This window comes from Pelobates fuscus, chromosome 8 (assembly GCF_036172605.1).
Source record: "Pelobates fuscus isolate aPelFus1 chromosome 8, aPelFus1.pri, whole genome shotgun sequence".
Taxonomy (NCBI): domain Eukaryota; kingdom Metazoa; phylum Chordata; class Amphibia; order Anura; family Pelobatidae; genus Pelobates; species Pelobates fuscus.
Genome location: NC_086324.1, coordinates 55,675,599 through 55,703,446, shown reverse-complemented (window position 1 = coordinate 55,703,446; position 27,848 = coordinate 55,675,599). Strand labels below are relative to the sequence as shown.

The 27,848-nt window shown below is 43.4% G+C and overlaps 1 protein-coding gene across 2 annotated transcripts; it reads left to right on the top strand.

Moving 5' to 3' along the window:
• The first annotated feature begins 4,303 nt into the window (after window positions 1–4,303).
• On the top strand, window positions 4,304–27,590 carry CASP8 (caspase 8). 2 transcript variants are annotated; one of them, XM_063429861.1, is made up of 6 exons: window positions 4,304–4,416; window positions 5,495–5,633; window positions 8,083–8,126; window positions 10,776–10,914; window positions 23,379–23,871; window positions 27,135–27,590. In XM_063429861.1, the coding sequence occupies exons 1-6, from the start codon at window positions 4,321–4,323 to the stop codon at window positions 27,271–27,273; spliced, it is 1,050 nt and encodes a 349-aa protein (XP_063285931.1). In that variant the 5' UTR covers window positions 4,304–4,320; the 3' UTR covers window positions 27,274–27,590. The 2 variants fall into 2 exon arrangements, with proteins under 2 accessions (XP_063285931.1, XP_063285930.1); XM_063429860.1 differs by having other exon boundaries at window positions 5,495–5,642.
• Window positions 27,591–27,848: the final 258 nt, after the last annotated feature.

Here is a 27,848-nt window from a genome sequence, read left to right as displayed (position 1 = left end):
TAAAAGAGGAGTTTCGAGCAGTTCAGTTCCTTGGGGTCCCTAAACATTCCTCATTGTAATGGAAGAAGAAGGGAGCTGTCAGTGCAATCACTGAATCCATTCGGTTTTAGGTGTTATTATGGTTTCCAAACTCCTTTTTTTGTCTCCATCTGAATTCAGTCGTCTTGAGGTCAGGAAAGTTATTGGTAGTTTGGTGTCGTATTCTTGGGTATACAGGGAGTGCAGAATTATTAGGCAAGTTGTATTTTTGAGGATTAATTTTTATTATTGAACAACAACCATGTTCTCAATGAACCCAAAAAACTCATTAATATCAAAGCTGAATATTTTTGGAAGTAGTTTTTAGTTTGTTTTTAGTTTTAGCTATTTTAGGGGGATATCTGTGTGTGCAGGTGACTATTACTGTGCATAATTATTAGGCAACTTAACAAAAAACAAATATATACCCATTTCAATTATTTATTTTTACCAGTGAAACCAATATAACATCTCAACATTCACAAATATACATTTCTGACATTCAAAAACAAATCAGTGACCAATATAGCCACCTTTCTTTGCAAGGACACTCAAAAGCCTGCCATCCATGGATTCTGTCAGTGTTTTGATCTGTTCACCATCAACATTGCGTGCAGCAGCAACCACAGCCTCCCAGACACTGTTCAGAGAGGTGTACTGTTTTCCCTCCTTGTAAATCTCACATTTGATGATGGACCACAGGTTCTCAATGGGGTTCAGATCAGGTGAACAAGGAGGCCATGTCATTAGATTTTCTTCTTTTATACCCTTTCTTGCCAGCCACGCTGTGGAGTACTTGGACGCGTGTGATGGAGCATTGTCCTGCATGAAAATCATGTTTTTCTTGAAGGATGCAGACTTCTTCCTGTACCACTGCTTGAAGAAGGTGTCTTCCAGAAACTGGCAGTAGGACTGGGAGTTGAGCTTGACTCCATCCTCAACCCGAAAAGGCCCCACAAGCTCATCTTTGATGATACCAGCCCAAACCAGTACTCCACCTCCACCTTGCTGGCGTCTGAGTCGGACTGGAGCTCTCTGCCCTATACCAATGCAGCCACGGGCCCATCCATCTGGCCCATCAAGACTCACTCTCATTTCATCAGTCCATAAAACCTTAGAAAAATCAGTCTTGAGATATTTCTTGGCCCAGTCTTGACGTTTCAGCTTGTGTGTCTTGTTCAGTGGTGGTCGTCTTTCAGCCTTTCTTACCTTGGCCATGTCTCTGAGTATTGCACACCTTGTGCTTTCGGGCACTCCAGTGATGTTGCAGCTCTGAAATATGGCCAAACTGGTGGCAAGTGGCATCTTGGCAGCTGCACGCTTGACTTTTCTCAGTTCATGGGCAGTTATTTTGAGCCTTGGTTTCTCCACGCGCTTCTTGCGACCCTGTTGACTATTTTGAATGAAACGCTTGATTGTTCGATGATCACGCTTCAGAAGCTTTGCAATTTTAAGAGTGCTGCATCCCTCTGCAAGATATCTCACTATTTTTGACTTTTCTGAGCCTATCAAGTCCTTCTTTTGACCCATTTTGCCAAAGGAAAGGAAGTTGCCTAATAATTATGCACACCTGATATAGGGTGTTGATGTCATTAGACCACACCCCTTCTCATTACAGAGATGCACATCACCTAATATGCTTAATTAGTAGTAGGCTTTCGAGCCTATACAGCTTGGAGTAAGACAACATGCATAAAGAGGATGATGTGGTCAAAATACTCATTTGCCTAGTAATTCTGCACTCCCTGTATGTGATGTGGTAGATGTGTGTTTATTTTTTGCAAAGGAAGATGAAACGGTTGTTTAACCGATACGTATATACAATTCCAAACACTATGCTTTCTGACTAAACTTTTGATATAATAGACATTTTCCTTTTCTAGGTGCTTAAAGGGAGTTCCTAAACTTTATGATACTGACAAAAGTATGGGTTCTCAGGATGAACTATACGTTACACTTCAACATCTGGATAAAGAGAATGATTGTTTACTGATATATTTGTGCAAGGACCTCATTCCTCAAGGCTCAAAAACTACTATTGACCTCTTCATAAAGTTGCAGGAGATTGTACCGCTGAAAGAGGATGTTACATGCCTTCTTCATGAGCTTCTATATTATATAAGAAGACTTGACCTCCTTGAGAAATTAGGAATTACAAAAGAGGAAGTGGAACTGGAAATTAGTAATCCAAGAAGGACACACATTTCTCCTTTCAGGCAAGTATTTGTTTGTTCATTGTAATGATGAAGTCTGTGAATGGCCAAAAGTTTTAATAAATTCTGATATCTGCAGTTATTGGTACATTTTCAGGCTCAGATCAGTTAGACTTTCGACATTAAATTTGTATAATATCTGAGTTTCTATTTATAATACTATCTTGAATTATGTAGTTGTAGATTGTCCAACATTTTTGACACAAGCCCAGATATCTGATCGGATATCATTTTAAGGTGATCTTTGTGTAGAAATGGCTTGATAAAAGCAAATTTAATTAATTAAACTGTTCTAAACAGTTTACCACATTTAAATTAAGAAGTGAATTTAATGGGAGAATCCAATCCCGAAAATAACTTTTGCCTAATTAAAAGGACAATACAGGCACCCAGAACACTTTATCTCATTGAAGTGGTCTGGGTGCAGTGTAGTTCCCTTAACCCTGCAATGTTTAAAGAAACTGCAATGTTTACATTGCGGTGTCCAAACTGCCTCTAGTGACTGTCTAGTAGACAGCCATCAGACGTTTTCTGCAGTTTCACAGAGTCTGATTCTGTGAAATGACGCTGGACGTCCTTACGCTTCACATGAGGACATCCAGCGTCAAAGCAAAATTACATAGGCAATGCTTGCCCATTGGGATGGCCTAATGCAGGCACATACGCATTAGGTTACCCCCATCAGCTGACTTCGGAGGAGGAGGAGCCCAATCCAGCGCTGAGGGACATCAGCGATGTAATCGGGTAAATTAAAGAGAGGTGTTTTTTTTACTCTTTCATGGACGAGGTGGGATAGAGGGGGCCTCAGGGGCAAAAGAACAATATAGTATTAGGAATACATCTTTTTACTACTAACACTAATGTTCATTTAATCAATTTTGGTGTATGTATCATTCCCCTGCAGTCTTACTGTTGAAATTTATAAAGAGTCACTTCATCTTAATGAGGTGGTCTGTGTGCAGTACCCCACAATGTAAAACAGTACCGTTTTTGGAGATAAGGCAATATTTTCATTGCAGGGTTAAACATACCTCTAGAGGCTGTCACACTGAAGCCACTAGATTAGGTGAAGGCAAACTTCAGATGTTGTAGACACAATAGTTTCCCTGTAAGTCATTTAGGAGTCAAGCCACTTTTATGTCTGTTTATGTTGCCATAGCCACACCTTCGCACAGCCTCCATGAAAAATGTTTTTTTTAATTAAAGGGACACTATAGTCACCAGAACAACTACAACTTAATGTAGCTGTTCTGGTGAGTATGATAGCTCCCTTCAGGCATGATAGCTCCCTTCATGCAAACCTTGCCTTTTCATAAAAAAGGCAGCTTTTACATTGCCCCTAGGGACACCTCCAAGTGGCCACTCCTCAGATGGCCACTGGAGGGGCTTCCTGGCTCAGGGCTGCACAGTAAGCAGGCCTGCCGTTCAGCGTCCCCACCCTCTGCATGGAGACGCAGAATTTTCCTCATAGAGATGCATTGATTCAGGTGCTGGTTGGCCAAAATGATATTGGGTCCTGCCCCTTTTGCTGCTTTTAGCCAATCCAATGCTTTTCCCAAGGGGGCGGGGCCAGCGCCGGCAGAACCGTGAAGAGCTGAAAATAAGGTGAGTTTTAACCCATTCTGAGGGGGCTACGGGGTCGGGGGGGCAAGCCACCTAAACGGTGGGTTTTCACTATAGGGTGGAAAGGTTAAGCTATACTTTATATATAGCAATCAATAAAATTTGTCTAGCTTTTGTCAATCACTGGGTGAGAGGGTTGTTATTCTTACAATTAGCCACCACCAGCCACTAATGGGTGGGTGCTTGGGGGACGACAATAGGTTTCCCTTATTATTAATAAGGGCAGCCACCCACCAGCAATGGGTGGGGGTTTGGGGGGAACAATATTTTTTTGTTTAATATTCTTTTAAGTTGTTTTACTGTCTAAAACTGTTCCCAAAGTATTTCAACCAATTAATAGATTTTATGATTTTTTTTTTTTTATATCTACCTCTCTCTTCCAAAATCACTATGAATCTCGGCTCCAGGAAAATAATTCTCAAGGTGACTGGACCTTTTTTTTTTTTTTCTGTGCAGGCGCTTACTCATGAATCTCTCGGAAGAAGTTACAACCGATGAGCTGAAAAGGATAAAGATATCATTGAGTGAAGACATTTCCAAGAGCAGGATTGACAAAGCTAGAGTAAGATTTTCTTTTATGCATACACACATCAGCATTTAACTGATTTAAAAGAGTGCATTCCCGACTAATCAAGCTATTTACCGAATAAGACAATTTAATAGATGGAATACAATATGCTCATCTACAATATGGTGAGGGTTGGGGCATATCACCTAAATACCATTGTCCACCCCTCTAAGGTGTCATGGGGTGCCACAAACCACTAGCCACCCCTATTAAATTGTCCCTACCTACCCCCTCACACAAGTAATAGTGACGGGGCAAGACACCTAACGGTTTTCCTTTTTTTTCTATCTTCCATCAAAAAGGCTGAATGAAAATCCATATTAACTCGTGACCAAGATTTCAAGGATAAAAACACCATTATAAAAGGCATATGCCACCGCACAAGGGAGGAATATACTCCGTATAGTAATGGGTGGGTCATGTTGACATGAATATGCATATTTTTTATTTTTTAAAGTGGCCGCTACAAAGTTACTCCAACCCTTGCTAAGACTAATTATTTTTTTAAATTTACAATGCACTATGGGGCATTACTAATAGGTCACCTACCCCTTAAAACCGGTAAAACAAATGTTAAACGTACTTGACTTTTTGCATCAGGCAAAGCTCCCAGCTCTGATCTCCACTCCCTGCCTGATGTCAAAACCCTTGTTTGAACCGTTTTGCCTGCTCAGGTAGCATTCACGCACTCTGGGACGACGGGGCGAGGGAGGGTGGGAGGTGGGGTGGGCTCACAACTCAAAGCGAGATCAAGGGCCCACCTGCTAGTGCAGGTTTTTTTTTTTTGGATACTGCTACTCTTCTCCCCCTTCTTAGTGCGGTTTTCACGCAGAAATGATGTGTTTGCTGCCCAGCACCCTCTAGGATCTTGGAGGCAAATGGCAGTAGCGAGATGATGATGAAGTGTTATTTTCACATTATCAATGCGGCCAAGTAGAGAGAGAGAACAGTCTGCGGACTCCAGAAGTAGTCCTGCCTTATTTGAAAGTGTTTCATAGTTGTAGTTATTTTTCTTAGAGTGTTTCCTTAAGTAAACCTCATATTGTTACATGTTGTTTGATATTTGTTCCAGAGTATGCTGGATATTTTCACAGAGTTGGAAAAGAAAGCAATGTTGCAAGAAGACAAACTTGACAAATTAAAGGAAATATTTACTGAAATTAATCGAAATCTTCTCGAGAAAATTCTAACCTATGAAGAAAGGAATAAGGGTATGAAATGTGTATATATAATCAGACATGAACTTTAAATTAAATAATCTAAGTATCTTGGCTGTTGTAGACTAAATTGTGAAATGTCTTTCTTTTCCATAATTTGTAAGGCACAAGTGGTTAAGACACAACATGCAGTATGGGTTGCAACTCAAAAAGTACAAGGATGTAAAGTGTACCTGTGAAGAAAGAGTGTTTTTTGGCTGGGTTGAGTTGTGCCTATCAAAATAATCCTCCCTCCCGGGTTCCTGTATCTATTTTAAATCCTTCCAGTTCTCCTGTTTAGACCAGATTTTAAAACCATACAGGCCACTGTTGGTGGATTTTTATGGTAGGGCATGAAGCTGCATCTACATAGGGATAGATTACATGTCCCCAAAAAGTCAGGAGGATTGGGACTTCCAAACTCTTCCCAATACTTCCATGCAGCACAATTAGCACAAATGCAGCAATGGCACATAGCCCCCCAATAAAAAGAGATGGGTGGATCTTGAACACTTCATTTTTGGTTCAGACTACCGTTCACTTTACATGTGGCTCCCTAAATAACAATGCCCTTCACCTCCTCTGACCTCCCGGGCAATAATTCATTCACTTGCCCTAAGGGACTGCCTAAAAGACAGGTCACACCAATACTAAGGAATAAGCTATTCTTTCTTGGATTTACACCTAAATACCTATAGAGACATCATCACCAGATTGAGGACTCAACGATAGAGTATTAGACTATTCTGTCATCCCAAAAACACCTCTTTCACAACTTTTGACTATTTCCGATACATAGAATTCAAAAGCTTTGCTTCTTCAGCACTTATTAAACAAGCAGGCAAAGTCCAACTATCTCCCTTCAAAGACGTATGTCTACACACTGCCCAGCCAGAAAATGTCAGATATCCTTGGTCACACACGCCACCCAAACGTTGTTACCATACATAGTCGCATGGAAAAAGAACAGTAGGCCTCTGGAAGACCCCACTGATTGGTCAGAAATATGGGAGGCAATCGCTTCCTTTACTATCTGCGCAACACACAAAGAACAGGCATAAACATTTTCTTTTGTTGGTACTTCAACCCACAGGATCTAGCAATTATGCAGGTTTTGTTGTTTAACCTGTGCTGGAAGCGATGTGGGGATGCGGGTACCTTCTTGCACTGCTGGTCGTCATGCACAAAACTCAAACTACTATTGGCTGCAGTTGTATCTCTACGCACTCAAATTCTCAAAAAAAACATGCACAATGGATCCTTGGGCTCTCTGGCTATTCAAACCTATAGACACTTTTACCAGAGGAGAAAATAAATTGACGTCACGAGTAGCACTTACTAGTCGCAGGGCAATAGGAGAGAGGTGTTCCACTGTTGATATCCCTTTCATGATCACTACAGTGAAGAAAACACGCAAAGCTATAGAAATGGATAAACTAAAATCACAGCTACACAACACCCCGAAATACTTTTATAAAGTCTGGGATCCCTGGCTCCAGAGATATTCTGACTACTTGATGGAGATAAAGTTTTAGCCTTGAAGCTCAATAAACCTTTTCCTCCAGGGGGTAACATTCCCCTTACACCCCTACTTTTCTTCTACCTCTCATTTTATCTGTCCTTGTTAAGCCATTGCCTCGGTGTCACAGAGGAGATTTACCCTGCATGGGAAAGTGTCCCCAAGCAGGGCAAATTAAAGAAGACACTGGGCAGAGTGGAGATTGATTGGAGGTGGGTGTTACAGAAGAGTAACACACATGGAGCAGAGAACATGGCAGGGCTGGATTTAAGGTATGGCAAGGGAATTCCTCTAAAATGTATATTGAATACATTATATATCGCCGCGATATGATGAAAACATCTAATAACCCTCATAAATATGAACTACAATAATTATTCTCTATGTGGATATGCTAATTAGCATAGTGTGGCGATTGCCGCTTGTGCAGTATAACCTCATCCTTAAGGAGAAACATGAAGTTGGCTGAGATGAACATCATTGATGATCTCAGTGAGGGGTGGATAGGAAGTTAATACCTTTCTCGTGGGGAGCCAGTGAAAGGCTGAGAGCATCAGCTGACACTCTGTCTATCAACGGCGTCAATTCCAAGGCTTTCTCATGGAAGCCAGGGACTGAAGCAGAGAAAGAAGGGCCCAGCTGATGGGCGCCATCTGGACAACTTTGGGGTTAAACTGCTTGTAAATGGTTTCATTGTTTAAGGTATGAGAGTGCCCATGACCTCCAGGCACCATAACAATATAGGCTTTTTCCCCCCACATATTTTGGAATTCCACATTAAGTAAATAGAGATGGCATGCATGCACAATGAGAATAATTACACACAAATATACATATAGTGCTGCGAGAATAGTTATTTCCATTATGTAGTAGTGTTTTTAAAAAAGAAATCTGCCTTGGTGATTTAGCATATGTTCTTCAATAGTTTGCTTAATTTTTTTTCAGGTCCTGGAAGCATTGTGAATTTGCATAATGAAGACAAATCATTGGTAATAGTTGATAATAACTTATATTCCTTCCAGTATAGAAGTCAGAAAATATAAACTAGGCTATCTAGTGTCATTTCTTTTATGCCTTGGCCTTCCTAGAGGACCCTGTAGAGGCATACCTAGGTTGCTTGGTACCTGGGGTGGAAATGCATGTTAGCACCCCCCTTCTGATCTGTAATAATTTTTCTTGTGTTACTGTAACTCTCACACACATTCACATACACACAAAGCCATTTACACACAACACACACTCACACTTGACCTTTTCTCATTTATTTTTTTAATGAGGTTCAACCAGGCAGCCTCCTTTTTCTTACCATGTCAAGGAGAGCTGGAGTGGAACCTCAGCCCTGGTATCCAGTGGAGAGCTGGAGAGGAAACTCATCCCTGGTGTCCAGTAGAGAGCTGGAATTAATCTGTACTCATTGCCCAGCTCCCTGTAGCTCCACGCAGATGACAGGGCTAGGGTGATATCACATTCCAGCATCAGGTTGGGCCACGCTTTGTAGCCTCTATTCATGAGGTTTCATCTATACTTGGTGACTGCCAAACGCTTGTTGTGCCTGATGTTTCGCAAAGCGTGGTTTTAAAGGACAATTTAATCACCAAAATTACTTCATATTAACCTCTTCATGACCAAGTGGTTTGCAAAAAAAAGACCGCTCCAGAATCCAAATATTTTGGGTATCCTGGAAAGTAATGTTTGAATGTATTTTTTATTTTCAGTAGGCATACTGTAGTTAGCACATCATTTATTTAATGGAAACAAAAAAAAAAAAAACATTAGTTTGGACAGAAAAACTTTTTTTTTTTTTTTTTTAGAAATTTACCAAAGAATTAATTTACTGATAAAGAAACATAGTTCCAAAAAGAATATAGATGTATTGTATAATTATAACGTGTGCGGTTACATTACCATTATGTTCCCCATGCCATATTACCATCATTGCTGCCATGTTGTCATAAACACAGTAATACATGTACACTATGCACACACACATACACACTCACACACAGTCTCTGTATTCATCGCTTGGAAGCTCACAGCACCACAGCTCCCGGCACCATGAAGTTGTGGTTTCTGGACTGTTTAAGGGCATAATTTGCAAACAAATATAATTTGTAGTTATGCAAATCCTGTACACATGATGGCAGGTTATGGCTCCATACCCTGGCAATCGTGTATACACACGTGCCGTCGTGAAGGGGTTAATGAAGTGATTTTTCTGTATAGATGCTGCCCCTGTATCCTTGCAGATGAAAACAGTCCTGTTTCTGAGAAAAAGTATTGTTTACATTTTTGCAATTTTTATCTATTCTAGTGGCTATCATTCACAAAGAAAGACAGCACCCTTGCTTTTGCATAGGGAAGCATTGGATGGGCAGACAGACCTAATCCACACACATGCACAGTATGTCCACAATGCTTCTCTATGCGAAGCACAAGTGTAAAAATGTTGTGTTTATAGACAATAATTATAATATATATATAGAAGTTATGCACATACATATGAGCAAAGCTGGTCAAAATGACAAAAATGACTTTTTTCTAAAATCACAGCAATTGGAAGCGACAAAAAAGTGTACTGAAGTATTGAGGACCATATTCTAAAGTGAAACAATGTTGTATTGCGCATACAATCTCAAACAAATATAATGCATATTCATATATACTTTACAAAATGTTCATAAATTGATCGAGGTATATTGGCGTACACTGATTGGATATGCTTGTCACATATCCAATCAGGACACACTTGTCTTTATACTCCTCACCTGGTTGCCGCCAGACCAGTTTAATGCAGTGTGCGGCGTATGGTCTGAGCACTGACAGGCGGACCCCCACCCCTTCAACTTCTGGAGCAATGCTGGCAGCAGTCATACGTCTATTTCCCAAAGACAACCTCTGGATATGACGCTGAGCACATGCACTCAACTTCTTTGGTCGACCATGGCGAGGCCTGTTCTGAGTGGAACTTGTCCAGTGAAACCGCTGTATGGTCTTGCCCACTGTGCTGCAGCTCAGTTTCAGGGTCTTGGCAATCTTCTGATAGCCTCGGCCATCTTTATTCTTTTTTTTTCAGATCCTCAGAGAGTTCTTTGCCATGAGGTGCCATGTTGAACTTCCAGTGACCAGTATGAGAGTGTGAGAGTGTAAACACCAAATTGAACACACCTGCTCCCCAGTCACACCTGAGACCTTGTAACACTAACGAGTCACATGACACCTGGGAGGTAAAATGGTTATTGGGCCCAATTTGGACATTTCCACTTAGGGGTGTGCTCACTTTTGTTGCAACGGTTTAGACATTAATGGCTGTGTGTTGTGTTATTTTGAGGGGACAGGAAATTTACACTGTTATACAGACTGTACACTTACTACTTTACATTGTAGCAGAGTGTCATTTGTTCAGTGTTGTCACATGAAAAGATATAATAAAATATTTACAAAAATGTGAGGGGTGTACACACTTTTGTGAGATACTGTGTATATATATATATATATATATATATATATATATATATATATATATATAAAATATAATATATAAATATATATATTCTGTTTTTTAATTAAAGTTTCCATTTAATTAATTTTTAATTATACATAACGCTGGAAAATGAAATAGTTTATTTTCACTATTGCAGCCATCAGAACAAATGTATGAAATGAAGAACCGTCCACACGGAGTTTGCATCATAATAAATAACTATAACTTTGAGACTGCAAGAGAAAATTACGGCTTTAAAAACATGAAAGACAGAAAAGGAACTGAAAAAGATGAAGGTAAGAAAAGAATGTTGGAAAAAATTTTACTTCTGAAATGGTCATTTTGTCTCTTGAAACTAAAATGATGAAAAAGAAAGTATAGAATAGCTCAGATTCGAAAAAAAACAAATCTATCAATTACAAAGAACTTTGCTTTGAAGTGGCTCTGTCATTAACCCATTACATTCAACTTGTGTTGTTTACTTCTAAATCAATCTATGTTTTTATGAAAACTGGAGAACATTTCCAGATAGCCATTACTATTTACTTTCTGAGTGATGCAGGCACACTATCTCTTCATTCACGTGCACTCAATCCTCCCTCACCCTGTGTTGTGAGGGCTGTTATAAAATGGAGTACGAGCACAGGTTTAAATGGTTTCACGCCTGCTCTTGGAGTGAAATGCATGATATTTAAAGCTGCTCTGTTACCTTCAGAGGTCTGACTCTTTGCATCTGTGACATTGCTGCTCTAGGTGTGGTGGCCTGGGGGTACAGTAAAGGTAGCGTTACTGGAAGCTGTCCAAAGCCAGTGCCGCCATGTTATTTTTCAGCTCCTGGCGGTACAGCCACCAAGAACCCACATCTGTGCTCTATTCTCACAAGTGTGCAAGAGTGCAACACTGATTTCCTCGGAGAAGGGCCGGATTTGCATGGTGCATGTAGACAGGGCCGCCATCAGAAATTTTGGGGCCCCTGACAAAGCACAAGGTCTGGGCCCCCCTCCCGGGCCCGCCCACGCCCTACCTAGTCCGCTGACAATGATGCAGGACTGAATGTGGTGTGTATAGTGGAAGTGAATTAGAATGTGTGTAATGGATGAAGTGTTTGTGTGTATTAGATACTGTTTGTGCAGTGAATGCAGAGTGTGTGTTTGTGTAGCGGATGCAGTGTGTATAGTGAACGCAGAGTGTGTTTGAGTAGTGGATGTAGTGTGTGTACAGTGATGTAGTGTTTGTATGTACTAGATGAAATGTGTTTAGTGGATGCAGTGTCTGTAGTGGATGTAGTGTGTGTATTAGACGCAGTGTCTGTGTATAGTGAATGCAGAGTGTTTCAATTTGTGGTGGATGTAGTGTGTGTACTGTAAATACAGGATGTTTGTGTAGTGGATGCTGTGTGTACAGTTAACGCAGAGTGTATGTTAGTGTAGTGAATGCAGAGTGTGTGTCAGTATAGTGAATCCAGAGTGTGTGCATAGTTTAGTGAATGCAGATTGTGTGTTAGTGTGTAATGAATGCAGAGTGTGTGTTAGTGTGTAGTGAATGCAGAGTGTGTCAGTGTAATGAATGTAGTGTGTGTGTTAGTGCAGTGAATGCAGAGTGTGTGTTCATGTGTAGTGAATGCAGAGAGTGTGTTAGTGTGTATCGGATGCAGAGAGTGTGTTAGTGTGTATCGGATGCAGAGTGTGTGTTAGCAGGCCCGGACTGGCCATCGGGCACACCGGGCAAATGCCCGGTGGGCCGCGATGGCCGTGGGGCCGAGGCCGGCAGGGGAAGTCCCAGGATCTCCCCTGCCGGTCTATGCAGGGCCGGCACTATCCGAGCGCCGGCCCCGCTGTTTGCCATGGAGGGCCGGTGGGGAGATCAAAGCTCTCCCTCACCGGCCCACTTGGACAGACCTGCGGCTGGGGAGGGAGGGAGAGGACCCAGCGGAGCTCTATCTTGCAGCTCCGCCGGGTTCCTCTTGCGAGATCTGGTGCGTTGCCATGGCAACGACCGGATCTCGCGAGAGTGAACTCTAGCCCGCAGGCTAGAGTTCACTTACCACTGGACCACCAGGGATTCTGTGGTGTGATTCTGCCGGTCCCCCCCCCCCCCCTCTCTCCCAGGTACCAGCTTACCGGTCCCCCCCTCCCAGGCTAAAGGTAAGAAGGGAGGGGGGGACATAATGCCTACTTTTCTTTTTTATTTTCACACAACACAGCACTCTCACACAGCACACACAGCCCTTTAACACACAGCCCTCTCACACCCATCACACCCATCACACACAGCACGCACTCTCACACCCATCACACACAGCACACACAGCCCTTTAACACACAGCCCTCTCACACCCATCACACATAGCCCTTTAACACACAGCCCTCTCACACCCATCACACACAGCACACACAGCCCTTTAACACACAGCACACACAGCCCTTTAACACACAGCCCTCTCACACCCAGCACACACAGCACACACAGCACACACAGCCCTTTAACACACAGCACTCTCACACACAGCACACACCGCACTTTCACACACAGCACTCTCACACCCATCACACACAGCACTTTCACACAACACAGCACTCTCACACACATCACACACAGCACTTTCACACAACGCAGCACTTTCACACAACACAGCACTCTCACACCCATCACATATAGCACTCTCACACACATCACACACAGCCCTCTCACACTCAGCCCTCTCACACACAGCCCTCTCACACCCATCACACACAGCACTTTCACACAACACAGCACTCTCACACACATCACAAACAGCACTTTCACACAACACAGCACTTTCACACAACACAGCACTCTCACACACATCACACACAGCCCTCTCACACCCATCACACACAGCACTTTCACACAACACAGCACTCTCACACACATCACACACAGCACTTTCACACACAGCCCTCTCACACCCATCACACACAGCACTTTCACACAACACAGCACTCTCACACCCATCACACACAACACAGCACTCTCACACCCATCACACAACACAGCACTCTCACACACATCACACACAGCCCTCTCACACCCATCACACACAGCACTTTCACACAACACAGCACTCTCACACACATCACACACAGCACTTTCACACACAGCCCTCTCACACCCATCACACACAGCACTTTCACACAACACAGCACTCTCACACCCATCACACACAACACAGCACTCTCACACCCATCACACAACACAGCACTCTCACACACATCACACACAGCCCTCTCACACATAACACTCTCACACATAGCACTCTCACACACATCACACACAGCACTCTCACACCCATCACACACAGCACTCTCACATCCATCACACACATCACCCTTACACACATCACACACAGCACCCTCACACACATAATAAACAGCACCCTCACACACAGCAGCCACACACACATCACACACAGCACCCCTCAAACACAGCATCCATCACATACACACTACATCCCTCACAGACACCCACTGCACCCCTCACACATACACACTGCGCCAAACACACACACACACAATACTTCCGAACATATTTATATTATATATATATATATATATATATATATATATATATATATATTTACACAACAGCACCCCTCACGCACATACTGCACTCCTAAACACATTACGTTCCAGACACACACTAGATCCCTTACCCAACTCTGGATCATATACACACACACTAGATCCCTTTATACACTCTGAATCCGTTATATACACACACTCACTAGATCTCCTACACATTTTGGGTCCTTCAAACACACACTAGACTCCTGTATACACACACACACTGCATTCTTAAAATACACACTCTGGATCCCTTATGAATACACTAGATTCATTGTAAACAAACACATAATACACCCCTAAACACACACTCTCTACAATCCCTACAAACACTACATCACCTATATACACACACACACACTATAGCCTGTATGCACACACTTACTACATCCCCTATACACACATTCTCTGCAGCCCCTAGCCACATATGCACTACAGTACACCAAAAACACAACACGACTAAAACCGACCTTATTACACAATACCACACCACAATCAGCTCACTCTACACACACGCAATCCCACAAGCAGGTTCCAAACACATGCACAATACTCTTTCCTTTTGTCTCCTGGTATCCATTTATAGAGACACCAGAGACAAGTTGCAAGGAAACACAGTGCAAACATGTTATTAAATTTGCTTGCACTGTGCAGAACAAATACAGGGCTTTTTTTCTCATGCTAGAGCTCTTTAGCAGAGTTCTGCGCATGGTCTGCCCTGGAAGAGCATTGAACCAACATGCTCACTTTGAGAGGGGGCGTGTGTTTGTCATTAGTGATGACGAAACACACCCTCTCTGCCCCGCCCCCTTCTTAGTGGGCGCTGTGATAAAAAAATGCCCGGGCCGAATTTTTCTCCCAGTCCGGCCCTGTGTGTTAGTGTAGTGAATGCAGAGTGTTAATGTGTAGTGAATGCAGAGTGTGTGTTAGTGTGTAGCGGATGCAGAGTGTGTGTTAGTGTAGTGAATGCAGAGTGTGTTAATGTGTAGCGAATGCAGAGTGTGTGTCAGTATAGTGGATGCAGTGAGTGTGTTAGTGTGTTGTGTATGCAGAGTGTATGTTGTATTAGTGTATGCAGTGTGTGTATTGTATTAGTGTATTAGTGTATGCAGTGTGTGTGTTGTATTAGTGTATGCAGTGTGTGTCAGTATAGTGGATGCAGTGAGTGTGTTAGTGTGTAGTGTAAGCAGAGTGTGGGTTGTATTAGTGTATGCAGAGTGTGTGTTGTGTTAGTGTATGCAGAGTGTGTGTTGTGTTAGTGTATGCAGAGTGTGTGTTGTGTTAGTGTATGCAGAGTGTGTGTTGTGTTAGTGTATGCAGTGTGTGTGTTGTGTTAGTGTATGCAGAGTGTGTGTTGTGTTAGTGTATGCAGAGTGTGTGTTGTGTTAGTGTATGCAGAGTGTGTGGTATTAGTGTATGCAGTGTGTGTGTGTTGTGTTAGTGTATGCAGAGTGTGTGTTGTGTTAGTGTATGCAGTGTGTGTGTGTGTTGTGTTAGTGTATGTAGTGTGTGTGAGTTGTGTTAGTGTATGCAGAGTGTGTGTTGTGTTAGTGTATGCAGAGTGTGTGTGTTGTGTTAGTGTATGCAGTATGTGTGGTGTGTTAGTGTATGCAGTGTGTGTGGTGTGTTAGTGTATGCAGAGTGTGTGTTGTGTGAGTGTATGCAGAGTGTGTGTTGTGTTAGTGTATGCAGAGTGTGTGTTGTGTTAGTGTATGCAGAGTGTGTGTTGTGTTAGTGTATGCAGTGTGTGTGTTGTGTTAGTGTATGCAGAGTGTGTTAGTGTAGTGAATGCAGAGTGTTAATGTGTAGTGAATGCAGAGTGTGTGTTAGTGTGTAGCGGATGCAGAGTGTGTGTTAGTGTAGTGAATGCAGAGTGTGTTAATGTGTAGCGAATGCAGAGTGTGTGTCAGTATAGTGGATGCAGTGAGTGTGTTAGTGTGTTGTGTATGCAGAGTGTATGTTATATTAGTGTATGCAGTGTGTGTATTGTATTAGTGTATTAGTGTATGCAGTGTGTGTGTTGTATTAGTGTATGCAGTGTGTGTCAGTATAGTGGATGCAGTGAGTGTGTTAGTGTGTAGTGTAAGCAGAGTGTGGGTTGTATTAGTGTATGCAGAGTGTGTGTTGTGTTAGTGTATGCAGAGTGTGTGTTGTGTTAGTGTATGCAGAGTGTGTGTTGTGTTAGTGTATGCAGTGTGTGTGTTGTGTTAGTGTATGCAGAGTGTGTGTTGTGTTAGTGTATGCAGAGTGTGTGTTGTGTTAGTGTATGCAGAGTGTGTGTTGTGTTAGTGTATGCAGAGTGTGTGGTATTAGTGTATGCAGTGTGTGTGTGTTGTGTTAGTGTATGCAGAGTGTGTGTTGTGTTAGTGTATGCAGTGTGTGTGTGTGTTGTGTTAGTGTATGTAGTGTGTGTGAGTTGTGTTAGTGTATGCAGAGTGTGTGTTGTGTTAGTGTATGCAGAGTGTGTGTGTTGTGTTAGTGTATGCAGTATGTGTGGTGTGTTAGTGTATGCAGTGTGTGTGGTGTGTTAGTGTATGCAGAGTGTGTGTTGTGTGAGTGTATGCAGAGTGTGTGTTGTGTTAGTGTATGCAGAGTGTGTGTTGTGTTAGTGTATGCAGAGTGTGTGTTGTGTTAGTGTATGCAGTGTGTGTGTTGTGTTAGTGTATGCAGAGTGTGTTGTGTTAGTGTATGCAGAGTGTGTGTTGTGTAAATGTGCAAACTGGGGGGGGGGGCATTTTACCATTAACTTTTTTAATTTTATATTAAATTAAATTAAATGTTTCTCCCCCTCCCTGCTGATTACCTGTGTCCAGGGAGGGGGGAGATTCCAGTCCCCAGTGGTCCGGTGGCATGTGGGGGGCTCCCCGGCTCCCTGTTACCGCAGAGGGGGCCCAGGCAGCACACAGCCTCTTCTCTTCTCTCTTCTAATAACTCTCGCGAGAACCGGTTACCATGGCAACGCTCCGCGGGTCTCGCGAGAGTTATTAGAAGAGAGGAGAAGCTGTGTGCTGGGCCCCCTCTGCGGTAACAGGGAGCCAGGGGCCCGCGGCTGCACACATAGATAGCGATATTCGCTATCTATGTGTGCAGAGAAAGAAAGTGGGGCCCAGGACTGCCAGAGCCCTGCCTGTAGGCACCGAATTCTACAGCACATCCCTCCCCCCAAATAAAATGCAGAACAAGTGAGTTAAATGTGCTTCTTAATTGGACATTGCAGGCATTAAAAATAGTATGTTTTTAAATCTGTCAGCTGCATATGTGTATATATATATATATATAACATCCTGACGAAAGTTCCATTAGTGAACTGAAATGTTGATCCACCTAGGCCTGAATAAAGTTTTTTCACCATATTTCTGAAGTCCTTGGAGTCCTATCTTTACACTACTTATTTTATATATATATGTGTGTATGTATATTTCTACTTGTAATGTATTGTGTTTGAATATGTGAATATATATATACACCCTGTTTCCCCAAAAATAAGACATCCCCTGAAAATAAGCCCTAGTCACTAGTTCGCAAATGTTCAGGGAAGTTTGCCCAAGCATAGATTTGTGGGATTCCATTCATGAGTAAGCTAATCTATGCTCAGGAAAGTTTTTTCGAACATAGATTCGCAGGATTCCGTGCACTAGTGAACTGGTCTATGTTCGGGGGAATTCCCCCGAACTTAGACCTGCTTTCTAGCACATGATTGCTACCGATTTTCCCCAAAATAAGACATCCCCCAAAACAAGCCCTAGTGCGTTTTTCAAAGGGGAAAATAACATAAGACCCAGTCTTATTTTCGGGGAAAAACAGTATATATATATATATATATAAACTATTTTGAGAATAGTAAATGTATCAGTTTTCATTTGGTTTGCTTACATGACTGTTTTTGAATTTAGTCTGAATGCAGAGTCTATCATTAAACACTGAGAAAGATGTGATTTTCCAGCTCAGCCACTTTAGCTTTTCATTTTTGAACTCCGCTTTCAAATTGCTACAATCAGGGCCGGATTAAGAGCCCAGTGGGCCTGGTGCTGATAATTATGATGGGCCTAATTACAAAATCTTATTGACCAAAAACACTAAAACAGTCCTACCTCCTAAACGTCATGTATCTGATGGAGATGATGCAGTAGGGAAACTCATAGGATGCAACTATGAGAAAACACATACCCTTTGCTAATCTCATGCTTTCATCTTTCAAGTAAACTCATACCCCCTAACAGCAGTGTCCAGTAAAGCAGGAAGTCTATGGATGCGGTAAAAGGGTGGGCTACTGACACAAATCACATAACCAGAACGGCCGAAAGGGCGAACATACACAAAAAGGGGCAATGTCTGTGTCCCTATGTCTCCCAGTCCCTTAGTGTTTGTGTCCTCATGTCTCCCAGGGTCCCCATGTCACTAGGGGACATTGAGAGACATTGGGACACTGGGAGACATGGGGACACAGATACTAGGGAACACTGGGAGACCTGGGAAATCTGAGACTCTTGGGGACACTGGGTGACAGACACGAGGGGACACGGGGAGAAATGGGGCACTGAGATACTGTGATATATAGGGGACACTGGAGACTTGATAAAAACCTGGGTACAGGTCAAAATGTTGCGGTGTCCAATAAACCTGGTTAAAGCTATCACAGTGAGTGCCTGAGATTTTTTTCTTTAATACTAGGGGACACTGAGACACTATGGGCACAGAGACACTATGGGCACTGAGAGACATGGGGCACTGAGACACTGATACATAGGGGACACTGATACATAGGGGACATTGGAGACTTGATAAAGACCTGGGTACAGGTCGAAACGTTGCGGTGTCCAATAAACCTGCCTAAATCTATCACAGTGAGTGCCTGAGATTTTTTCTTTTATACTAGTGGACACTGAGACACTAGGAGACATGGGGACACAGAGACATTGGGAGACTAGGGGACTTTGGGAGTCTAGGGAACACTGAGATACTAGGGACACTGGCTGGGAGACATGGGGACACTGCCATGTCTCCTATGTCTCAAAGTTGCCCAGTGTCCCCATGTCTCCCTGTGTCTCCATGCCTCTCAGTGTCCCCATGTTGCCCAGTGTCCCCTAGTGTTTGTAACCCCATGTCTATAGTGTCCCTTAGAGTCTGTGTCCTCATGTCTCCCAGTGTCCTGATGTCACTAGGACACTAGGGGACACTTAGAGACATGGGGACACTGAGACACTAGGGACAGTGGCTGGGAGACATGGGGACACAGACTAGGGGCCACTGGGAGACATGGGGCCACTGTGTCCCTACTGTCTCAGGGTCATGGGTGTTCGAATGTGGGGGTAAAGAGGGGTACTTGCCCTACCCCCCCCCCCCCCCCCTGGATTTTTCAGCTTGTGCTGCTATTTTTCGTTTTAGTGTGAGAATACAGTGCAATACCAGCGCTGGCCAGTAGGTGGCGCTGTGAATGGAGAAAGGCAGGAAGCTACAGCTTATCCCTGCCTCTCTCTCATGACTGAAACCGCAGAGGAGCAGCACAGAGGCAGCCTACAGAGCAGGTAAGTGAGGGATGGGGGGTGGGGGAGACCGCATAGAGGAAGGTAAAGTAGAAGGAGCAGAAAGGTTCTGCAAGGGGCAGGAGGGGTCAGCAAGGAATGGAAAGGGGCAGCAAGAAGCAGGAAAGGGTCGAAAGGTTTTCAAGGAGCAGGAGGGTAAAGTAGAAGGAGCAGCAAGGAGCAGGAGGGGTCAGCAAGGAGCAGGAGGGGTCAGCAAGGAGTAGAAAGGGTCTGCAAGAGACAGGAGGGGTCAGCAAGGAATAGGAAGGGGCAGCAGGAAGGGGTAGGGACGGTCTGCAAGGAGTAGGAAGGGTCTGCAAGGAGCAAGAGGGGTCAGCAAGGAGTAGGAAGAGGCAGCAAGGAGCAGGAAGGGTCTGCAAGGAGCAAGAGGGGTCAGCAAGGAGTAGGAAGAGGCAGCAAGGAGTAGGAAGAGGCAGCAAGGAGCAGGAAGGGGCAGCAAGGAGCAGGAAGGGGCAGCAAGGAGCAGGAAGGGGCAGCAAGGAGCAGGAAGGGGCAGCAAGGAGTAGGAAGGGGCAGCAAGGAGTAGGAAGGGACAGCAAGGAGTATGAAGAGGGAGCAGGAAGGGTCTGCAAGGAGCAGGAAGGGTCTGCAAGGAGCAGGAAGGGTCTGCAAGGAGTAGGAAGGGGCAGCATGGAGTAGGAAGAGGCAGCAAGGAGCAGGAGGTGTCAGCAAGGAGTAGAAAGGGTCTGCAAGGGGCAGGAGGGGTCCGCAAGGAGTAGTAAGGGTCTGCTAGGAGTAGGAAGGGGCAGCAAGGAGAAAGAAGGGGCAGCAAGGAGAAAGAAGGGGCAGAAAGGATTAGGAAGGGTCTGCAAAAAGCAGGAAGGGTCTGCAAGGAGCAGGAAGGGTCTGCAAGGAGCAGGAAGGGGCAGCAAGGAGCAGGAAGGGGCAGGAAGAATCAGAAGGAACAGAAAGGATCAGCAAGGGGCTGCAAGAAGCTGGAAGGGGCAGAAAGAAGCAGGAAGGGCAGTAAGAAGCAGGAAGAGTCTGCAAGAAGCAGGAAGGGCCATCAAGGAGCAGGAAGAGCCATCAAGGAGCAGAAAGGGATCAGAAAGAGAAAGGAGCAGAAGGGCACAAAATAAGCAGAAAGTAGCAGAAAGGTAAAGGAGCAGAAGGAGCCTCAGAAGACAAAGAAGACTGTGTCAAATGAAGGAGAAGAAAATGAGATTGGAGCACTTCATTCTGGACACCACATCATAAGGCGTTGGTATCTGGGCCTGGCAGGGAAACTTTGGACCTTCTCATGTCCCCAGGTAAAAACAAACAATATCAGTGTTAATGTGTTCACTTTTATTTACTGAGTGTCAGGAAACACAGAGGGCCGCTGGGTAGGGGTGCCGCTGATTGGCTAGATAGGTTTGCTAGCACTCTAAGCCAATCAGTAGCTCCCCATTCATAAAAACGTAAAACATTTTTATGAATCGGGAACTAGCGATTGGCTTAGAGTGTCAGCTGACCACTCTAGCCAATCAGCGGCACCCATGCCCAACGTCAATCTGCACTTCCTGACACTCTGTTTCAGAAGTCGAATACCACTGAGCGACCTGGAGATCTGGAGCTGAAGGAAGCCTTTGGGGGTAAACCATTTGAGAGCGGTTTCACCCCTTCAAAGAAAGAGCACCCAGGGGCCTCCTTGCATCACAGCATTTTCATTTAGATAAAGTTGTTATGGTGACCAGAATGTTTGTAATGTAATGTAAAGAATGTAATTTGATGAAAGGAACACTATATAGTGTCAGGAATACAAACATATATTCCTGACACCATAGTTGTGAAAACGCTATTCATCCTTGCTTTATGTGAAAATGACTATGCTCCTTCCCTTTCATGACACTGTCAAAAAGGGGCCAAGCATGGATGTCATTACAATTATGCCCCCTCCCCTCCCCCCCGAAAAATTCCTGCGGACGTCCATGCTCAGGGTCCCCATGTTCCCCAGTGTCCCAATGTCTCAGCGTCCCCATGTCTCGGAGCTGCTGTCTGGAGTCTCTGTGCAGAGCTGCTCCCCGCGGATCAGTGAGTAGAGAGAGGCAGGGAGAGAGATGCCGTAACTTCTTATCACTGCCTCTCTCCATACAAACAGCGACCCCTACTGGCCGGCGCTGATATTGCAGAATAATGTATGTTTATACTTTACAGACATTTGTATTGCCGGTATTACTGCAATACCGGCACCGGCTAGGCAGCCTCAAATACCTGAGAAATACTTCTGAGAAATACCTGGCAACCCTACGAAATACATGAGAAATACCTGGCAACCCTAAGAGTAGTGTGTAAGAAAAAAAAAAAATGTACATTTTTTTTTTTTTTTTTTTTAAACCAATGGGCCTATTCCATGGGCCTGGGCCTGGAGCTGCAGCTCCATCAGCCCCTATGTTAATCCGGCCCTGGCTACAATCTGGGTTTTAGTGAATAAACCAGTCTGTCTGGTTATGCACTAACGCATGCATCATTAGGAATTCAAATTTTTTACTAAAATAGCCAAACTGAATGCATAACTGACTTAGAGAATTTCTATGCAATACAACTATTTTATCCCAAACATTTCATTGATATTTAGATATAGAAAGAAAATCATGACAGATTTATTCAGCTAATTAGGTCTAAAATGTTAAATTCACTTAGAATTCCTAACAATTCAGTCGTTAGTGAATAATGCACTTTATAGGTAATGCAAGCATTTGTTTGTATACAATTTAACCTTATTTGCTTGTTATACTAGAAGAGTATTTCCTTAAAGGGGCAACTTCAAAACAACTTCATTGAACTGTAGGCTTTACAGGCTTAAAGGAACACTATAAGCGCTGTACTGGTTCTGGTGCCATGATTGCCCTGCTCCTCCCCTATACCCATTGTAAGTAGTCACACTGCTTTAGAATGGACCGTACTTCTTGCATAGGGTCTTCAGATAGCTAGGAGTTATGGCTTAGGAGCTTCTTTTAGAGGTTTGTAGTGGTTATGGTGCTTGGAGTGATGCTTTAAAGGGACACTTTAGTCACCAGAACAACTACAGCTTATTGAATTTGTTCTGGTGAGTAGAATCATTTCCTTCAGGCTTTTTGCTGTAAACACTTTCTTTTCAGAGAAAATGCAGTGTTTACATTACAGCCTAGTGATAACTGCACTCCTCAGATGGCTGTTAGAGATCCTTCCTGGGTCATGGCTGCCTAAAATGCATCCAAACATTCAGTGTCTCCTCCCTCTGCATGCAGACACTGAACTTTCCTCATAGAGATTCATTGATTCAATTCATCTCTAAGAGGAGATGCTGATTGGCCAGGGCTGTGTTTGAATATGCTGGCTCTAACCCCGATCTGCCTCCTTGTTAGTCTCAGCCAATCCTATGGGGGAAGCATTGCTTGCTAGTCTGAGACCAACAGCATGCAGAGCTTCAGCTTCAGGCTTGAATTCAAGTAAGATTTTGCTATATTTAGGGAGGCATGAAGGGCCCAGGGGGGCTAGATGGTGGTTTTAACACTACAGGGTCAGGAATAAATGTTTGTGTTCCTGACCCTATAGTTCTCCTTTAACTTTGAAATACAGGTGAAATTATTGTTGAAAAATTCTTCTAAAATACAGTTTATTTTTCAAAATGTAGATCTTCCTTTAAGTATATTATTTCATTTTCTGTAACAGAGTCACTCCGCAGTGTCTTTTCTGAACTTGGCTTTAAAATAATTCTACATAAGGACCTTACGGGCAATGGCATCCGACAGACGATTCAGGATCACAGTGAACAGACTTATGAAAACACTGATTGCTTTATCTGCTGTATCCTCTCTCATGGGAACAAAGGAGTCATCCATGGAACGGATGGGCAAAGTGTGGCGATATGTGATCTTACATCTTGTTTTAAAAGGTCCAAATGTCCATCTATTGCTGGAAAACCCAAAGTTTTTTTCATCCAAGCATGCCAAGGGGATAAGTATCAAAAAGAAGTGCAAGTGGGAACTGATGTGTGCAATGACAATTCGAAATGTGATGTATCGAAGACCGAGTTGATCCCGAATGAGCCAGATTTCTTGCTCGGAATGGCCACAACCCATGACCATGTATCCCTTAGACACAAAGAAGAAGGATCATTTTACATACAGTCACTGTGTAGACAATTAAAGATGAGTTTTCCCAGGTAATGTTAACTGTTGAGTAGTAATATTTTCTTGAATGACCCCTTTAAGTCCCAAACTTGCATATATGAAATGGTTCAGAACTTGTTTTCTCCTTGTTAAGATCAACTTTCTCTACCAGAGATCCATTTTTATCTCTGCAGAGGGCCTGTATATTGCACCCCCTTTGTCCTACTGCACTCTGCAGCAATCTCTGTAGGTCTAACTTAAGTCTAGGAGGCCATGAATAAGAGTACTTCTATGCTTGCAAGTTGCAGTAGCAGATTATAATACCATACATTGTATATTTTACTGTTACAATACCGTTTTTACATTGTTGTGGCCTTTTAAGAATGTGGCGTTTCCAGTAATGCCATCAGGTTCCAAAAAACAAACAAACAAAAAAAACATACATGGGCATTTTACTATCTTTTACTATTTATTTTTGTCATACATCATGTAGCAAAAATGATAGTTCTGCTTCCGTGTTAATATTTCATATCCTATCTAGATCATTATAAGATTTGGGCTGCTATATAATTACTCAATTTCTTTATAGTGCCACATGCACAACACTGACGATTAAGGGCCCTCGGCACCCAGTGAAAACCCGGATGAGAGGGCAAACATTTGCAAAATGTTTTGCCCCATTATTGGGAAATTATTGGGGTGAGGGTACTTCTGGCATCATAATCACTACAGCAGGCGGTAGTGGTTAAAGGGACACTCCAGGCACCCAGACCAATACTGCCCATTGGAGTGGTCTGGGTGCCAACTCCCACTACCCTTAACCCTGCAACTGTAATTATTGCAGTTTTCATAAACTGCAATAATTACTTTGCAGAGTTAAGTCCTCCCCTAGTGGCTGTCTCCTAGACAGCCACTAGAGGGAACTTCTGGGATTATAGCACAGATTCTCTGTGCTATAGCGTCGCTGGACTTCCTCACACTATGTGAGGACCTCCAGCATAGCTAAAATCCCCATAGTAAAGCATTGAAAAGAATTTTCAATGCTTTCCTATGGAGAGGTCTAATGCATGTGCGCGGCATTGCCGCGCATGTGCATTAGCTCTCCCCAGCCGGTGGGCATGATCAGTCTCCCCCGCCGGCCTACGTGATGAAGGGGAGGAGCGGCAGCAGAGGAAGAAGCAGTGACGAGGGACATCATCGCTGCCTTTGGTAAGTGACTGAAGGGGTTTTCACCCCTTCAGCAACCGGGGATGGGAGGTTGGAGGGAGAGGGGACCTGCAGTGCCAGGAAAACGGATTGTTTTCCTGGCACTGGAGAGTCCTTTTAAGATGCATGGAGTAACCATTTCACATCCTCTAGATTTAAAATATATATATATTTTACAAATACCTAAACAGCAATCTGTGCATTAAAGGAACCCTCCAATAACTGTAATTGCTCTCTGCTCTGTAGTGGTTATGGTGCCACTAGTAGCATGGCATCCCCTATCCAATATAAGTAATGGTTTTCAAACCATTACCTGGGGTTCGTCATCCATTGTTCACTTCCTACATGGAGACCTGGATGCTGGTCCCTTCAAGCTAAATCAGCGTGCATGGCCAGCTCACTGATTACTTTCAGGCAACTAGCTAAGCCCTGCACTGCCATGATAAGCTCAATGCAATGAGTTTCCCGTACCTGCGGACAGTGCCCTTCCGACCTCAGGTAAGTTGTAGTAAACTGTTTGCCTATTTACATGGGGGGACTCTAAGGCACTCCTAGCACCATTACCACTACAGCAAGGTCCTTTCTAATTTGCTGGTTTATCCTTCCCCTGTGTGGTAGCTACGCATCATATTTCAAATAACAGTTTCTGTGAAAAGAACTTGGCACTTAAAGGTTCACTATAGTGTCAGAAAAACAAAGCGGTTTTCCTGACACTATAGTGCCCTGAGGGTGCCCCCACCCTCAGGGTCCCCCTCCCGTGGTGCTGAAGGGGTTAAAACCCCTTCAGCAGCTTACCTTAATCCAGCGCCGGGCTCACTCGGTGCTGGTGACCTCTCCTCCCCCGCCGACGTCAGCTCCCCCGTCCAACGCTACTTGAACCAAATGCGCATGCATGGCAAGTGCCGCGCGCGCATTCAAAGTGTCCATAGGAAAGCATTTCTCAATGCTTTGCTATTGGATGCTCTGGGCGATGGAGGTGAAATTCGCCTCCAGCGTCGCAGATGCGCCTCTAGTGAAGACAGCCACTAGAGGCTGGCTTAACCCCAAATGTAAACATAGCAGTTTCTCTGAAACTGTTATGTTTACATGTGAAGGGTTAAAACCTGAGGGACCTGGCACCCAGACCACTTTAAGCGGAAGTGGTCTGGGTGACTATAGTGTCTCTTTAACCCCTTAAGGACCAAACTTCTGGAATTAAAGGGAATCATGACATGTCACACATGTCATGTGTCCTTAAGGGGTTAAGGAGTGTAGCCAAAACAGTACAAACTAGAGCAGCCTGTCAACTTATATAATGTATCGGTGAAATAGTAGCTTTGTATCAACCCCATTACTTCTTGATACCTTTACAAAATCACTGCAGCAAATTCAAACACTAACAAGAATATGGCCAGATTTAATGCTTTTGGATTGTCTTTTAATTTTATTTTTCTCAGAATAATAAAATATCAAAATATATATCATGTATATATGAAAAAACCCAATAACTTAAAAAAAAAAAAAAAGCTAAATATTAAAACAGTTTTCAAAATATTAAGTCATTTCCAAAGTTTACCCAAAATATTAACTATTTTGCAGGCTTATCAAAAAATAATAAATTTACCCCTATATCAGATGTGTGCAAAGAGAACTCACACCACCCAAGTATTTATACAGATGAGGAAATTCCTTATTATGACATTAGAGGGGAGGCCTTTAGGTGCCGGGGAAACCCTCTTTTTTTTTTTTGCTTCATAAAACTTTAACGAAGTTTCATAAAAACAAACTAAGGAATGCACCCATATCTCCATAATAACCATTCTAATAAGATGTAGCGGCTATAGTGCATAGAGTGGCGCTTTAAATCAGGGGTTCTCAACCCAGTCCTCAAGGATTTAGGGATTACCTGGGTGTGTCTAAGGTGTTTTTTTTTACTTTTTCTAAACACCTTAGAAATCCCTAAATCCTGGACTGGTAGGGGGTTCTTGAGGACTGGGTTGAGTACCCCTGCTTTAAATGAACACTCCATGGGAACTATGACTGGCCACCCACTGCGACTAACAGTATGTATTGTGATCCAGCCATAAATATGTTTCGTTTCATGATACATCATTTCCTTTTATTTCCCCAGAGGTGAGGATATTCAGTCAATCCTGATACGAGTAAACAATGAAGTGAGCAGGAAAAGGGCGCTGCAGATGCCACAGCCATGTACAACATTGTGCAAGCAACTCATCTTTTGTCCAGCCGCCAATCATCCTGCAAGTTAGAAATCTAGTCTTCCCACCACGTGAAAACTAATTCTGGTTATTCTAGGTGTGGATGATGAAGGGTGGTGGTAAATTGTTTTAAGAGTGTGAAATCATATTCCTTGGAGAGCTTATCCAATGGGAAAGATGTCAAACACAGAAGAACTGAATGACTGCATGCATTGTCTGCTTGTTTCTCAAGAACAATATACTTATATACATGGAATCTAGCAGAAATGCCCAATAATACGTAATACGGATTGTTATTTTCTGCATTCATTACCTGTGCAGCGGCAGGGGGGGCGTCTGTGCTTTCGATGCTGGAAGAGTCCTGCTCCAAAACAAAACCCCATTGCACCATAGCTGCTACAGTGAGCAAAACGGCTTGCCCCGTTACCAAGGTACAGCACTAGGATATTCCTGGCATCATACCCACCACATCCGACTTGGAGTAAACCTTTGAGATATATGGTAGATGGGACCTCTGCTCCCTGTCTCATACATTTCCATTACCACTGACTAAGACAAACCATACACAGCACTTAGCCATTGCCACCTCGGACACCCTTTGAGTCCTAATGCATGCGAGACATTAC